Source organism: Podarcis bocagei, assembly GCF_964188305.1.
Source record: "Podarcis bocagei genome assembly, chromosome: 9".
In the NCBI taxonomy this organism is placed as follows: Eukaryota; Metazoa; Chordata; class Lepidosauria; order Squamata; family Lacertidae; genus Podarcis; species Podarcis bocagei.
In genome coordinates this window covers 12,551,906-12,567,342 of record NC_138134.1, presented here as the reverse complement: position 1 = coordinate 12,567,342, position 15,437 = coordinate 12,551,906, and the positions used below count along the sequence as shown (strand labels likewise).

Genomic DNA, 15,437 nt, shown 5'->3' with positions numbered 1-15,437 from the left:
CAAAAATACCAGCCACACTAGCTGAAAATCCCTCAGAATCCATTAGTCTCTGGGATTGACTATTCTAATAGGTTCCTCCAACCATGGAAGGGATAAAGCAACAAGCTAAACCTCCACAGAATGTGGTCCAGCCATAACAAGGGAGTCAATATAAAATCTACCTTCAGACCACCATCCTTCTGTCCAGGATGTGTTAGGCTGATGACATGTTGTAACAGCCCCACAACTGTCATGGCACTCATGAATTTTTCAGCCACCATAGACAAAGCACTTAGCATGGGTGCTGAGCTCCCCCCAGGGCAATCATCCCAGCAGTCCTCAACCCCAAATCTGAGACTATGACTCCCAGCTCAGCTAAAGAGACTGGTGAGCAGTGGAGTGGGTGATATTCTAATAGGATTCTAATGTTTCCTGAGTATGTAACATAATATATGAACACTCAAAACTGGCACTCAAAGCCAACAGGAAGACTGGAGAGGCAGAATTCTTGTAGAAGACAGCAACTGCTTCTCCCCAACCCTCTAATCTATGCTGATTCTGAAACAAGCACCCAGACCAGAACTGAGAGAGAGCAACTCCATTCAGCTCACTCACCCACATCTTGGTAAAACAGCAACAAAAACCAGCAGATGAAAAAGGAATTTAACCCTAGACAAAGCACGCAGTGAATCACTCCAATAACTACTTTAATTTTTTTTAAAAGTGGCAGTAGAAGTTCCAGTGAACTCCAAAAGCTTTGCCACCTCATTCATGCTACAATTCAGCCCAAGGCAGAGAGCGCACACTGCTCCAACCAGAAACAATTACATTTTTCTCAAGACAAAGCACCCGAGTTAATCAAATAATTCATCTACACTCAACTCATGACCCAAAAAAGTAAATGAATGTTTGAGTGAAATAATTAAAATTGGTCTGAAGTGGTAGTACTTGTACAAGCAAAGCAACATATCCGACAATAATTTCATTAATTTCTAATCCATGTTGTTCAACCAGATAAATATTTTTAAATGCCAGAAATGTTTAAAATGACATTACTTATTTATTTTCCCATATTCAACTTTTGCTGTAGGTAACAGCCTTTAGCACATAAAGGTAAATGGACCAATAATGACATGCCATGCTCAGTAATTCTAAATTCATTCAAAATATTGTGTAAAAACAGTGGCAATATCAGAGCTCTTCTCTTTAGCTTCCCCCACCTGTCAACACACTTCCCCCAACTTTCCTGAATGCAGTATCATTCTAGGAATTTCGGGGGGGTGGGCAAGCTTTCACAAATAAGCAAGTGGCTAATGCATCCAGGACTTTCTGAAGAAGGAAACTAGCAGCCGCCACCTGCCAGCTACTGAGAGGAGCTCCACTTGTAGCAACTTGTAGCTGCAAAGTTTTTTTAAGCTAAAGAAAAAGGATCCACAGCAGCTGAAATGTTTCCACAAAATTCACCATTTTCAATGGAGCAGAGAATTGGGGTGGCACTTGTGCTCAACCCTACCCTTCCCTCCCTGGGCGCAGTGCACCATTCTGATCAGCTGTTAATCACCTGCTTCCTACACCTTGTTGCTGTACCCAGCTGACTGGAAACCCAGGAATTGCATAGCAACAAGCAGTCACTAAGTACAGCTGGAACAAGACAGCACATGTCTCTATCTGAATGAGGGGTTAATGTCAACCCAGACAGACAGGAAGGGAATTCCTGTCTAAAAACAAAACGCCAGCTGTCCAGGGAAGTCTTAACACATGTTGCTGGCTGAAATTAATTGGAAATCAAAGAATCATACAATCATAGAGTTGGAAGGGATCCTGAGGATCATGTAGTCCAACCCCCTGCAGTGTAGTAACATACAGCTGCAACCGTGGCATTACAGTACAGTGGTACCTCGGGTTACATACGTTTCAGGTTACATACGCTTCAGGTTACAGACTCCGCTAACCCAGAAATAGTACCTCGGGTTAAGAACTTTGCTTCAGGATGAGAAGAGAAATCGGGCTCCGGCAGCGCAGCAGCAGGAGGCCCCATTAGCTAAAGTGGTGCTTCAGGTTAAGAACAGTTTCAGGTTAAGAATGGACCTCCGGAACGAATTAAGTACGTAACCAGAGGTACCACTGTATCAGTACCACGCTTTAACCAACTGAGCTATCCAGACACAGGCCCCATTCTAGGACCAATACTTTAAACAAAAAATTCTGAACCAGGCAGACAGACACTAATTCCTGACTTCATCTACCTGCGACCTCCCCAGTACCACCTGAAGCAGGTCATTTCACCTTGCTGCATGACTAATCCAGCATTGGAGCAGCTCATCCTCTCACCCGAATCCAAATATTTCACTAAGCTCTTAAAAGTGCTTGGAAACCTAACAGGTTTCCTGTGGTCGTGGTGGTGCAGTAATGTAATATTATAGAAAGGAATTTGGTACCAACCACTGTCAGATGCAGAAAGCCAAGAAAAGTGCAATGTGTTGCCAGATGGGGGAGCTTAGACACCAAAGGAAGACAGAATATCAGCAAAAGCAAGCTCCAATAAAAACCAAAAATTATTTTAACCTAAGCCTGTTTAACTTATTCTTCAAGATCCCACTACAGAAATGATTATAAATATTTTCCTAGCACTTTCAGAATAGTATTTAAAAATAAATAAATTTATTGTTAGTCACTCAAAGGCCTCTTAAGACATGAAGACAGTAGCAATTTGAAAAAAATAAGTCCATTATGGCAAATAAAAGCCACCCAGGAACAACTTGAGAGTGGGTCTAAGGAGTGATTGATTCTCTATGATGAAGAGGGTGCAGCCAATTGCTCTGGAGATGGTGAGGCTCCTTCTCAGGAGGTCCTACATGGATATAGTGGTATTAGGTAACTACCACACAGTCAAAAATGCCCTTTATGGGAGAAAGATGATTGAGAAGGTAGTGATTAGTCAGTCCCAGGTGTGTCTGGATGAAGCAGATTATCTAGACCCATTTCATTCTGGCTTCAAGCCTAGGATCAGCATGGAAATGGCCTCGTCACCCCGATTGGTGACCTTTTTATCAGAAGAGTGAGACCATGCTAGTTCTCCGTGACTTCTCATCAGCTTTTGCAAGAACCAAACATAATATTGACTGGCATGAGTTCTGTGGATTAGGAGCTGGAGGCACCACAATACAGGGCTCTACTCTTCTTATCTGCAGGATCAGTACCAGACTGTAGCAGCTCAGCTCCCCAGCACTTGTGCTGTGGGGTTCCATAGGGTACTATTTTGTCCCCAATGCTTTTTAAAGTTTGTCATCCCAGGATCTGAAGTACTATGTCATCAATAAAAACATAAAGGTAAAGGACCCCTGGATGGTTAAGTTCAGTCAAAGGTCACTATGGGGCTGTGGTGCTCATCTCGCTTTCAGGCTGAGGGAACAGGCGTTTGTTCACAGACAGCTTTCTGGGTCATGTGGCCAGCAGGACTAAATCACCTCTGGCACAACGGCACACCATGACGGAAACCAGAGCACACGAAAATGCTGTTTACCTTCCCACCGCAGAGGTACCTATTTATCTACTTGCACTGGTGTGCTTTTGAACTGCTGGGTTGGTGGGAGCTGGGACAAAGAAACGGGAGCACACCCTGTCGCGGGGATTCGAACCACCGACTTTCTGATCAGCAATCCCAAGAGGCTCAGTGGTTTAGACCACAGCGCCACCCGCATCTGGAGTTGGGTAGAGTGCCCTTTCTGGATTGAGTTGTACTCACCCTGAAGGAGCAGGTAAATAGCTCTTGGCAAAACACTGCTATCACTTGAAGCCCAGATAGCATCAAGGACTGCATATGTCCTTGAAGCCCAGATGGCAAGGACTGTGTATGTTCAGCTCTGACTTGTTCACCAGCTACAGTTGTTCCTGGACTTTGATAGCTCACCTATGTAAACACATGCTCAGGTAACCTCTCATTTAAGCTACTGCAATGTGCTATTTGTGAGACTTTCCTTGAAGTCTGTCCAAAAGCTGCAGGTGGTGCAGAAGAGGCTGCTGACTGCCTATTTGCTACCTGAACTACCGTATTTTTCGCCCTATAGGACGCACTTTTTCCCCTCCAAAAATGAAGGGGAAATCTGTGTGCATCCTATGGGGCGAATACAGGCTTTCGCTGAAGCTTGGAGAGCGAGAGGGGTCGGTGCACACCGACCACTCTTGCTCTCCAGGCTTCAGGAAGCTATCAGCAAGCCTGGGGAGCCTGCGGGAGTTCCCGCAGGGCTCCCCAGGCTGCAGATAGCAGCTTGCCGCCCCGCGCGCGGCGCGCCTGGAAGCAGAACGCCCCTCGCGCCGGGCAGACATCGGCCAGCCCCACAAGCTCGGGGGACAGCGGGGAGGTGCAGCGCCACCATCCCGCTGTTCCCCGACCTGGTTTTGGGGGAGAAATAAAGGAAAACATTTTTTCCTTTATTTCCCCCCCAAAAAAACTAGGTGCGTCCTATGGGACGAAAAATACGGTATATGCTACCTGAACTGTTTGCCTATTTGCTACTGAGTCAAATTTAAGGTACTAACATTTGTCTATAAAATTCTATACAGCTCCCCTAGTACCTACCAACCAATGGCTTAAGATCTGGAAGAGACCCTACCCAATAGTTCTATTTACAACTATTTTCTGCAGTGTAGTTATGAAGAGCAGGCCTTATCTGTTATGGCACAAAAGGTATGGAATTCCTTCTCCATGGGGATAAGATTGTTCCTTATGCTAGCTGATTTTAGGCATCATATTGTGATGCATTAGTATTCTTAGGCTTATAGAAATGATTACTCAAAGAGCTAGGCTGTTGCTGAATTATTATATTTTTAGTAACCTCCCGATATTCTGATCCTTGTTCTATGCATATTTTTGGTTTTATGATTTTCTTGTATTAAAGTGTTATTTTAATGGATTGGTGTGTACCATCCCAGGTACACACCTGGAACCCTCTAATTTCTACAGCTTGTATTTAAAAACAGAGCAATGTAATAATCAGTAATTCAGAGTTGACATCCAGGTTCTACCATCCAATTATGACCAAAATCCTAAGGTCTCTTAGCTCTTGCGCATATTTCCACTCCTGCAACATAAAGTAATATCAATGTTGTACATATAATGGAATGTTTCAGGATCCCAATTAGCTAACACACTTCTTCAAAGACACACAACAGGCACGTTTTAAAGTGATGGTTTTAAATTAAAAAGCTCTAAATAGCTTGTGCACTTTATACTTATAAGCATACTTCTTGCCCCAGTGTATTAGAGTGATCACTACTTCAACATGGCACAAGGCAATACAGAAGAGTAATTTTTTTAAGGATTGCTTCACAATGGTGAATACATTTATTAGTACAAATTCTGAACAATATATTAGAGAGAGCATGTTTCCTGCCGGTTTTATGTGGTGTAACCTGCCTGAGCATTCCAGAAGCTATTTAAGTCAAACACTGAAGAGCTTTCCATAGCAGGTTACAAAACCTAGTTTCTAGTCACCAACTAAGATTACCAATCCAAAGAACAAGACAAAAGAAATAATAGTTCATTATGACAACACCTGCCAATCTAAATCACCAATGACAACAATAACTAGAAGCAGCAGAACAGGCAAGGTGATGTTAATTGTGTTTATGAATTACCAATCCACTTTTAAGTGCCCGAGATGATGTGCAACAATACACAAGAATGTGTATCACTTGAGTTCAAAAACTTTGTTCCAGCAGCTGCCACCTTGCTTCTCAGATGCTAATGAAAAGCATACATATAGACTCTTGCCTGCTCCATTCATACCTGCTCTTTAATCAGGTAATCTAACAATCTGTTCTGTTCTCTATTCCCTCAGGAAAGCTTTCCTTATAACGCTTCCTAGTTTTTACAGCATTTAATAAATATTAGTTCATAAAGAACTTTCTAAAAAGAATATCATGATAACCAGCGTTCTAGGCACATTTTGCGACAAGGAATTTCATTAGCGCGAGCAGTTTCTGAGCTTTGGGCACAGTACTGTGCCTAAGATTTCAGATTAAAACTGCAGAGTGGAAGGAAAGGAGGACCTTTTTCTGCTTCCCCACTTCCAGTCACTCTCTGAAGACTATAGAAGAGACCCTCTTAAGAATATTAGTGGGGTGGACAGGGGAAGCATGGCTTTCTTTTTTGCAGTCTTCAGATCAGGACTAGAGCATGTGAAAAATGAATATTAAGATTTTAGCTGTTCATTCATTTTCAGCTTTGTATTCTTGTTGTAAAAGAAGTGTGCCTAGACATTCCATTGTTGCGCCCATAACCTAGGTTTAAGGTGCCATTTAGCTGCTAGCTTTCATATCTCAGTCTCTAACACTGATGATAACCTGTAAGATGCATATAAAGGTTACCCAGCTTCAGTGGGGAACTGAATCTACTTCATTTGACAATAGTTCAGTTATTTTTTCTAAAGCCACACTAGATCAGCCACAAACCCATTCTCCCGCTTTTGCTAATTCCTCCCCATTCTGTACTGTTTAATAGAAAGTGGGGAGGGACGCCTATACCAAATTAACTGTCAAAGCAATGGCTCATGACTTATGCTACTGGGAAGAAGATTTAAGGTCAGAATTTCAAAGGATTGTGTAAATATATTTTTGTTCACAAGGTTTTGTTCCAAATGCAGAAGCAAACAGGTAATACTATCATATTTTTCAATGATAAAAATTATCTACATTTGAAGACAGAAAAGGTAATAAGTTTGGTAGTAAGTTTATACTGTGGATCCCACAACTACTGCTGCTATCAAATCCACTCTTTAGCACATCATCTTATTTCATTCATTTGTTTTACTATTATTATATTCAGGAATATATTCAATAGCTTTACAGTACCTAACACAATAAGATACCAAGTAATCAACACTTGTAGTACTGTACAGCCAATTTCCTAACCATTCCCTTCGAATAAAAAACAGAGGTGCTTATTTGTTTATTCACATTTTTAGCATGACGAGCTACAAATCTCAGTGGGTAGCCAAACGTAATTCACAGTCAATTCAACTTGTAATGGGGTTTTATAACAGAAAGAAAATACATGCAAATAAGATCTGTGCTACCTAAACTCAACTATCAAATAGCAGACACAATAATGATGAAGACTTACTTAGTATTTCTGAAAAATCCTCAGTTTAGGCTCCAATAAATGTCTAGGAAGAAGAGATTCCTAGTTATGAGTCAAGCAATGAAACTCTTTATAAACACCCTGATTCCACGGCACAAAATTAATTCAGTCAGTAAAATACTCTTGATAAATCTTGGTGTGCAAGACAGAACATAAGGAAGGAGGATATTTCTTAGATACACTGGACACAAACCATTATAAAGGCTTGCAAACAACCCCACAAGAATTACAAGCCTACCTGCTTGCCTCCACATGGCAGTTTCAGTAATCTGTGATGTATCAACAGCCTGAGAAAACATAGAACTACTGATCCAGATTATAGAAGCCTTCTTATCTCTTCACACAAAGGGAATTCATATTTGCTATGTAAGACATTTTTACAAATGTGGGTCAATACTTAAAAGGCTACAAAGCACTATCTATTCCACAAACTTGGCAGTCTCTAAAAAACTTTGAGACATTTTTGTATGAGTTTCATATAGATGTGTAAAGGATTAAGTGGCCTATAAATTAGTTAAATAAATAAGAAGAAACCAATGCCTTTTTTAAAAAAAAACTGAACCAAGTCAAGATTTATTTGGAGGGAAGTAAACCAATTCAATACAGTATTCTGATCAGAGAGCCAACTTTTACAAGCAACACATCACAAGTTTACAGCTATAATTTTTTGTTCTAAGCAGTCTCTTACAAGCTTACCAGTATCAAACTTCCGTCACTTGGGATATTTAGAAATCTGGTTACTCTTTCAGGTGTTAACTCTTCAAGCACAGTTGAGAGAGTCCAGTGCCCTTCATCTCTGTGTGCTGTCACCCCCTCTACCTGTATATATGCACAAGTTGTACTTTTATTTGGGGCAAGCAGTCAACTTGCCTGATGACAGATACAGGCAAGGAGAAGTAATACTTGCACTCTCATATTATTTCTTTGCTTCCAAATCCCCTTCCACTGAGGAAGCTGTTTCTTTGCTGATAAATGACTGGTGGGCCACTAGAAAAGGACCACAGAAGAGTCCATCCTCAAATATACCATGTCTTCAAATACTTTAGAGCAGGAGTGGACAGACTTGAGGTTTGTTGGGTCTACTTTGTTCTCTGTTAGCGCCACAAGATCTACTCAAGAGAGACATAGGGTTGTTGTTTTCTTTAAAATAGGGGGATGCTTCTGAGCACATTCTAAACCTAGGAACTGGTTTTCAGTCAAAAACAAAACTAATATTTTAACCCTTTCCTGCAAAAATACATTCCCGGTTACTTTTATTTATTTCAGCAGTCTTAATTTAGCAAAGAAACTAATTTTTGCTGGTACTGTTAAACAACTGAAAGTACAAAACCCTGACAATCAGTAGATCTACCAGTAGATCTTGATCTACCTTCAGCCCACCCTTGCTTTATAGGGTACAGTTGCCTTAGGAATATTTTGCCCCAGGAACCCCACATTGCAAAGCGGTTTTCTAAGCTTCCAAATGTCCCTCTTCTCTCTGCAACCTGTCCAAGTTCTTCACTGTTGTTTCCACAAGTTTACAGAGGGTACAGTATTCAAACAAACACCGATTAGAAAAAGGTAAAGGTAAAGGGACCCTTGACCGTTAGGTCCAGTCGCGGACGACTCTGGGGTTGTGGGGCTCATCTTGCTTTACTGGCCGAGGGAGCCAGCGTACAGCTTACGGGTCATGTAGCCAGCATGACTAAGCCGCTTCTGGCGAACCAGAGCAGCACACGGAAACACCATTTACCTTCCCACCGGAGCAGCACCTATTTATCTACTTGCACTTTGACATGCTTTCAAACTGCTAGGTGGGCAGGAGCTGGGACCAAACAACGGGAGCTCACCCCGTTGCAGGGATTTGAACCGCCAGCCTTCTGATTGGCAAGCCCTAGGCTCTGTGGTTTAGACCACAGCGCCACCCATGTCCCTAGAAAAATGTGGTATCACCAAATTTAATCCTTAGATGCATCATATAACAGCATGGCAATGATCCCCCCCAATATTCCTGCTGGTGTCCACCCTCCCTCTTAAGTGTGTATCTGCCATGCATTATTTTTCACTGGATGGAATTTCTCCTTATGTTTCAAAGTAAATGTCAAAGCCTCCCATCAATCAAAGTTTCTCCAAATATGCTGCACTGCTGCTTAAGAAAATGATACCCATGTCTCTAATAATGGTCTCAGCCTAGCATCTGCACAATGAAAGTGTTACATAAAATATTAAATTATGTATGACAAAGTGCCCAATAATATGTAAGTTATTTTTACAGTGATAAAGCAGCAACTAAGATCCAGTCAGAAGAGGCCCAAAGTGTGAAGAACAGGGTGGGAAAGGAGTTAAATTCTGTCTGCACAAAACAATATCTCTCAATTAGCAAGGTACTACAATACTGTAACTCCTCTTTTTATGACTTTTCAATGTACTGACAGAAGAACATATTCCACAAGATTTTTGATGTTAACTTTGTATCAGAAATAGATTAAGGAATGTTAACTTCATAATAATTAACTGTTCAGTGCAATACTCAACACTTATTCATGCAGAGAACTAGATCCTGAGGAACACATTTACCTTGCCTTCACTTACAAGCAATTGGAATTTGTAACAATCTAAAGCTAGAAGGAACTACTTTTCAGTTCAGAATGTTAGCAGCAATTGATGCTCAACAGTAAAAAAGCATACCCTGAATACAGGACCAGAATAAAAAGAATCTATAAACCACAGAAAAGCTGAATCAAATAGTCCAAGCCTATTTTCATCTTGACACCCCGACCCTAAAACCTTAAATAATTTGAAATTTGTAAGAAACAATTCCTGCTTTCTTTGGAGAGGAAGGGAGCAACATATTAGTTGCATACTGTGATACTAAAGTGTGTTAGAAAGTGACTTTATTGAAGGACTTTTCTGATATTTTCAACCAAGCTATCAGTGCACTAATTTTAAGATACTTTGTAGAAGTAAATTCCATAATTAATAGAGGTGGTATACTTTTACTTCGCAAATTATAGCGTAAGACTGCAGACACATTCGAAGTTTGGAACAGGATATTGTTTCTGTAATGTCTGAACAACAGAAATCTCTATACAACAAATTCCTACCCAATCACCAAAAAGCATTTGCTTTCAATGAAATCATGTGACCTAAATGACACCGGCTACCTTGAAGGCTAACTCTAAGCCCCAATGGACTGATGCTGTTGCCAGAAGACAACCCATAACTTAAGTCAAGTGTGATATGCCGCAGCAGGGCCTCGTGAAGCAACACAAAAAGGCATCATCAGCTTCTGAGACAGAATCACAGAGTCCAACCCCCTGCAAGGCAGGAACCTTTGGCCCATTGTAGGGCTCAAAACCACAACCCTGAGAGTAAGAGATAGGGCCCCTTCAAGGAAAACCGGAACATGCTCAGTATGTCACTAAGACCCAAAGCTCAACTCACCTAGGGGGACGTTCCCATTAACCGCACACCACAAAGCAAAGATACGGAAGCCTTTGCTTTCAATCCAACCAACTTCACGCAACAACCTTCAGGCACTGCAAGGAAGCTGGGGAAGTTAGTTATGCAATGCAACACACAAGAGGGCAGCTTAACCATGCAGGGCATTGGGGGGCTTGAAGTGACAGCTCTCACTTTGGGGGGGGGGTCTGCGCCTCATTCCAGGCACCACCAACACGAGCACCACGCAAGTGTCAAGGCAACGCGATGCAATTCCTCCTTGCATATGTCAGAAAGGCAGAGGGTAAGATGCACCCCCGAAATAAAAGCAGTCAAGAGCGCGCAGACGTGCCAAGTTCCTCAGAGCCCCTGAAGTGACTTTTACTCCAGAGCGCTTTTTACCCCCCCTCTCCTTTTTTGGGGGGGGGCGGTGTTAACACCACTGAGCCGGAGACACGCAGGACCAGGCAGTTTTCACGTGTGGGGGTGTTTTGCCTCTTCTCCCCACAGAAGCCCCCCGCTTCTCCCCACAGCGACGAGCTCCGCGCGTCAAGAAGCGCTTCCCCACAGCGACGAGGCTCGAGGCGGGACTTTCCCGCCACCCGGACCCCCGGCCCTTCGAGGGCCCAGGCGACTCGGCCTCCCCACAACCACCGACCGACCGACCACCAGTACCACCACCGTTCCGGTTCCCCCGCAACCGGAGAAGCGGCAGCGGCCGTGAGAAGAAAGGAGACCCCACCCGAATCCGCAGCTCGAGGAACGGGCGGCGGAGGGGCGAGAGCCGGGCCGGCCGGCTGAGGGACGGGAAGGAAACGGGCCCCTGAGGAACTATGTCGAGAGAGCCACCCCCCCCCGCACTCACCCTGTCACAACAGGCGCCATCTTCCACAAACTCTCGCTAAAACTCCTACTCTCGCGAGAAGGGAGCCGAGGTAGCCGTCGCGCGCGCCTCCCCGCGGAAACCAGCAGCGCGCACGCGCACGCGGGGGAGAGGACAAGCTTATCGCAACCGCAAAGGAGTGGAAAGGGGCGGGGCGTGCGGGAAACCCCGCCCATTCGCTCACGTCACTTACACACACACACACACACACTGACGGGGGTCTGTGTCGCTCTCGCGTCTCAGAAGTCAGACACAACAGGCGTGGGAACTCGGCTCGAAGACTCGCGAGATCTGTTCGAGGGAAGCGGAGAAAGGATATCGCGAGAAGGGCGGTCATAGGAAGGAGGAGGGGCAGGAGGGGGATTCCCTTTACGCCTGACCTAGCGAGCGCAGAGGCTTCAGCGTGGGAGAGAGCGGACCGAACCATTCGCGTAGGGCCGCGGGCGAGACCATTTCATTCATTCATTAATATATATATATATATATATATATATACACACACACACACACACACACACACACACACACACACACACACACACACACACACACACACACACACTTTTTAGGTTTATGGCATTTCACTGATTTTACAATCATTTTGACATTTCAAAACTTGACCTCCTTCCCCATCTTTCTGCTGTTCCTTAATTTTATTTTTAGTATCTTCTGCTTATTCCAAATTAACTTAATTTACTCATTTATTCATCTTCTTTAAATATATACTCTTAATGAAACTGCATGTTATTACAACAATCCTGCCAATGTTCTTATCTGTTTACAATTTATCTGTAAATATTCCATAAACCATTTCCATTCCTTTATAAAAAAAAATTATCTTGATTTATTCTTCTGGTAAGTTTGCCATTTCTGCATATTCCATAAGTTTTTGTATCCATTATTTTTAGGGACTTCTGCTTCTTTCCATTTTGGGGCGAGTCGCATTCTTGACGCTGTTGTCGCATACATGAATAAATTTTTATACAATTTTGGTAGTTCTGTCCCTATAATTTCCAAAAGAAAAGCTTCTGGGTTGGTTTGTTTTTTACAAACATTATTTTAAACATCCTTTTCATTTTATTATATATCATTTCCCAGTAAGCTTTAACCTTACTACAAGACCACCACATATGATAAAAAGAACCGTTTTTCTCTTTACATTTCCAACACTTGTTTGATTTAGATTTATACATTTTTTGCCCATTTACTCGGTGTTAGATACCATCGATGTATCGTTTTCATATAATTTTGCCTCAGGTTACCACAGACTACCCTGGTGCATTTTTTAAAAAATGGATTAACTGGTTTTTAATTACATTTGGGTAAGCCTGCATGCGTTGTGCATCATTTGGGTCACTGATGAATTGCCTCTAAGTCAGCCTCGTTGGTTGCAGTAGGGAGAGTGAGCTCAGTTGGGCGTGGGCAGCGATCCTCAAGATCTTCTTCTTTGGCAATCGCTCTTGGCAAGTAAGATTGTCTTCCATGATCACAATCTTAACAGTGAGTCTGTAAGTGACTGCGGAGGCCAATTCTGGATCCACACGTCCTTCCACAGTGGGGAAATAGGTTTCCGGCTTGGTGTTGATCTTGGTGAGGGTTTGCTAAACGTACCTTCTTCCTATCAAGTTTCTCCCTTTCATTCTGAGTTCAAGCATCTTCAAAGTCCATGACACCTAGGTAAAGGCTGTTTTCCAATTGGAGCACTAACAGCCAGTGTTTCCCAATTGTCAGTGTTTATGCTACAATTTTTTTAGATTTGCCTTGAGAGAGTCTTTAAACCTCTTTTGTTGACCACCAGCATTACGCTTTCCATTTTTAAGTTCGGAATAGAGTAGTTGCTTTGGAAGACGATGCTCAGGCATCCACACAACATGACCAGTCCAACAAAGTAGATGTAGAAGAACCATTGCTTCTTCCAAAAACTCACCCCAAACTCAACTCGCTGGATCATCACCTTGTTGTGGTGAGTGGGCTTGCACGTTCCTATGACCCTTGTGAGCGAAGCCCTTGGGAGTCTCCCAGTAGGGTCACCCAAGGCGGTAAGGTCAAAGGGGAGGAGCTAGACAAAGAATGATCCAAGAAGTCCTCAATTGCAAGATAGGTGGAAGATAACAAGTGGTATAGTACAATGGCTGGTAAGGCAGATGAAGGCTGCAGCAGATAAGAATTTACTAGTTGTCATGATACTCATTCCATTGGACCCTCAATATACAGTGGTGCCCCGCAAGACGAATGCCTCGCAAGACGGAAAACCCACTAGACGAAAGGGTTTTCCGTTTTGGAGGTGCTCCTATGGGCTTGCTTCGCAAGACGACAATGTCTTGCGAGTTCCTGCTGGTTCCCCCCCCCCTTTTCTAAGCCGCTTATCAGCTGATCCAATCAGCAGATAAGCCGCTAAAAGCTGCTAATAGCGCTAATCTGCTAATCCGTCAATGGGCTTGCTTCGCAAGACAAAAAACCGCTAGACGAAGAGAATCACAGAACGGATTCTTTTCATCTTGCGAGGCACCACTGCAATTACCATTTCCACTTAAGGCAGAAGGACTTGACTTTCACTTTATTTTGCTATTACTATTATTTTTAGATTTGTTTGCTGCCCGTCATTTGAAAACCCTGGGGCGGTTCACAACAGAAAAATACAAAATGAGAACACAGGACACATCGTAAAACAAAACAAAACCAATAAGCTCCACAAACACATTAAAAAAGCCATAAATGTTCATCAGGCGAACGTCTGGTTGAAGGGAAACATTTTAGCCTGGCACCTAAAGATATATAATGAAGACACCAGGTGAGCCTCTGGGGAGAAATTTCCCCAAGCTTAAGAGGAGCAGAAAATAACTTTTAATACTATTAATCGAGGAGAAAGTGAAAGGTGTGTGGGTTTGTGTTTAAATACATTTTTAAAAAATGGGTTTTTCTGCATTCAAGTCTACTATCAATACACTTGTGTTTAAAAAAAAGACGCACTAATTTGTGTAATGTCTGTGAAAAAACTTGTATTTCTCCTATATATGTGAACTGTGCTAAAACCAATTCTATTTATGGCAAGCTAACCAACCTCGATTTCCCCTCTATTTTAATTTAAGGGTGAGGTGTAAATATATAAAATGAATAAAATGAAGTTTTTCTCGCTCTTTGTCATATCTGCATTACTGAAGTTGGTTCCATTCAAGGAACATTTCCTGCATTCAGTGGACTTTTGCAAATCCTCTATTTAAAGTTCATGAAACAATCCATAATCCTTTTAAGTTCTCTTTTTGAAAATAGGTATCCCTCCCTCTGGGCTCATGCTGCTTCAGTTGAGCTATGAATGGCTTATGGATTTTTGCCATAAACTGTCTCTAGGTGATAATTTTAAGGGGCCTTTAATTTATGTGCCTTAAATCCAACTGGGAGGAAAACAGGATGAAAAAAAATAGGTCAGCCTTTAATACATTTCAAACATTACACACACACCCCAACACACACACACACACACACACACACACACACACAATACTAGCATTTATTCATTTGAATGTTTGCTTGTTATTGAAAAAAGCATTTGCCCTGGAAGAATTTCTCAAACTGCAGGGCACACAAAATAAATCTGATGCAAGCCCCAAGTCTTTGTCTGCCAAGGCTATCACCACCACTCTCCATGCTGCTCTGTCCCATCTGGAGCAGCCGGGGAATTATGTGAGGCTGCTGTTTGTGGATTTTAGCTCTGCTTTTAACACTATCCTCCCCCATAGACTGGTGTCCAAGCTAGAGACGATTGGACTCCCCAACTCCACCTGTCTCTGGGTTTTGGATTTTTTGTCAGAACGTTCTCAGAGGGTTAGAGTAGGGTCACATGTGTCCACAGCCCTTAGCCTTAACACCGGCTCACCACAGGGTTGCGTGTTGAGTCCCCTGCTCTATGCTCTCTATACGTATGACTGTACAGCCATCTACTCCAGCAACAAAATCATCAAGTTTGCTGATGATACTACGGTGGTGGGGCTCATTTCAGGAGGGGATGAGTCCGCC

At 42.7% G+C, this 15,437-nt stretch overlaps 1 protein-coding gene and 1 long non-coding RNA gene across 7 annotated transcripts in view; one reads left to right on the top strand and one right to left on the bottom strand.

Moving 5' to 3' along the window:
- RBPJ (recombination signal binding protein for immunoglobulin kappa J region) overlaps window positions 1-15,437 on the bottom strand; it is an 87,794-nt gene that overhangs the window by 26,607 nt on the left and 45,750 nt on the right. The window contains exons 1-2 of one of the 6 annotated variants that reach the window (XM_081207811.1): window positions 11,406-11,425; window positions 7,103-7,145 (exon numbers count right to left, since the gene is read on the bottom strand). The exons of 2 other annotated variants lie outside the window; for them this stretch is intronic. Coding sequence is in view for 1 of the 4 variants with exons in the window: in XM_081207808.1 (XP_081063934.1) it covers window positions 11,406-11,425 (20 nt within the window). In the remaining 3 variants the exon portion in view is untranslated. Of the gene's footprint in view, window positions 1-7,102; window positions 7,146-7,816; window positions 8,209-11,282; window positions 11,348-11,405; window positions 11,508-15,437 lie in introns of those variants that run through there. 3 more of the 6 variants (XM_081207810.1, XM_081207808.1, XM_081207813.1) reach the window with 3 other exon arrangements.
- Window positions 1-15,437, top strand: part of LOC308594685 — a 201,794-nt gene that overhangs the window by 180,709 nt on the left and 5,648 nt on the right. The window lies entirely within an intron of this gene.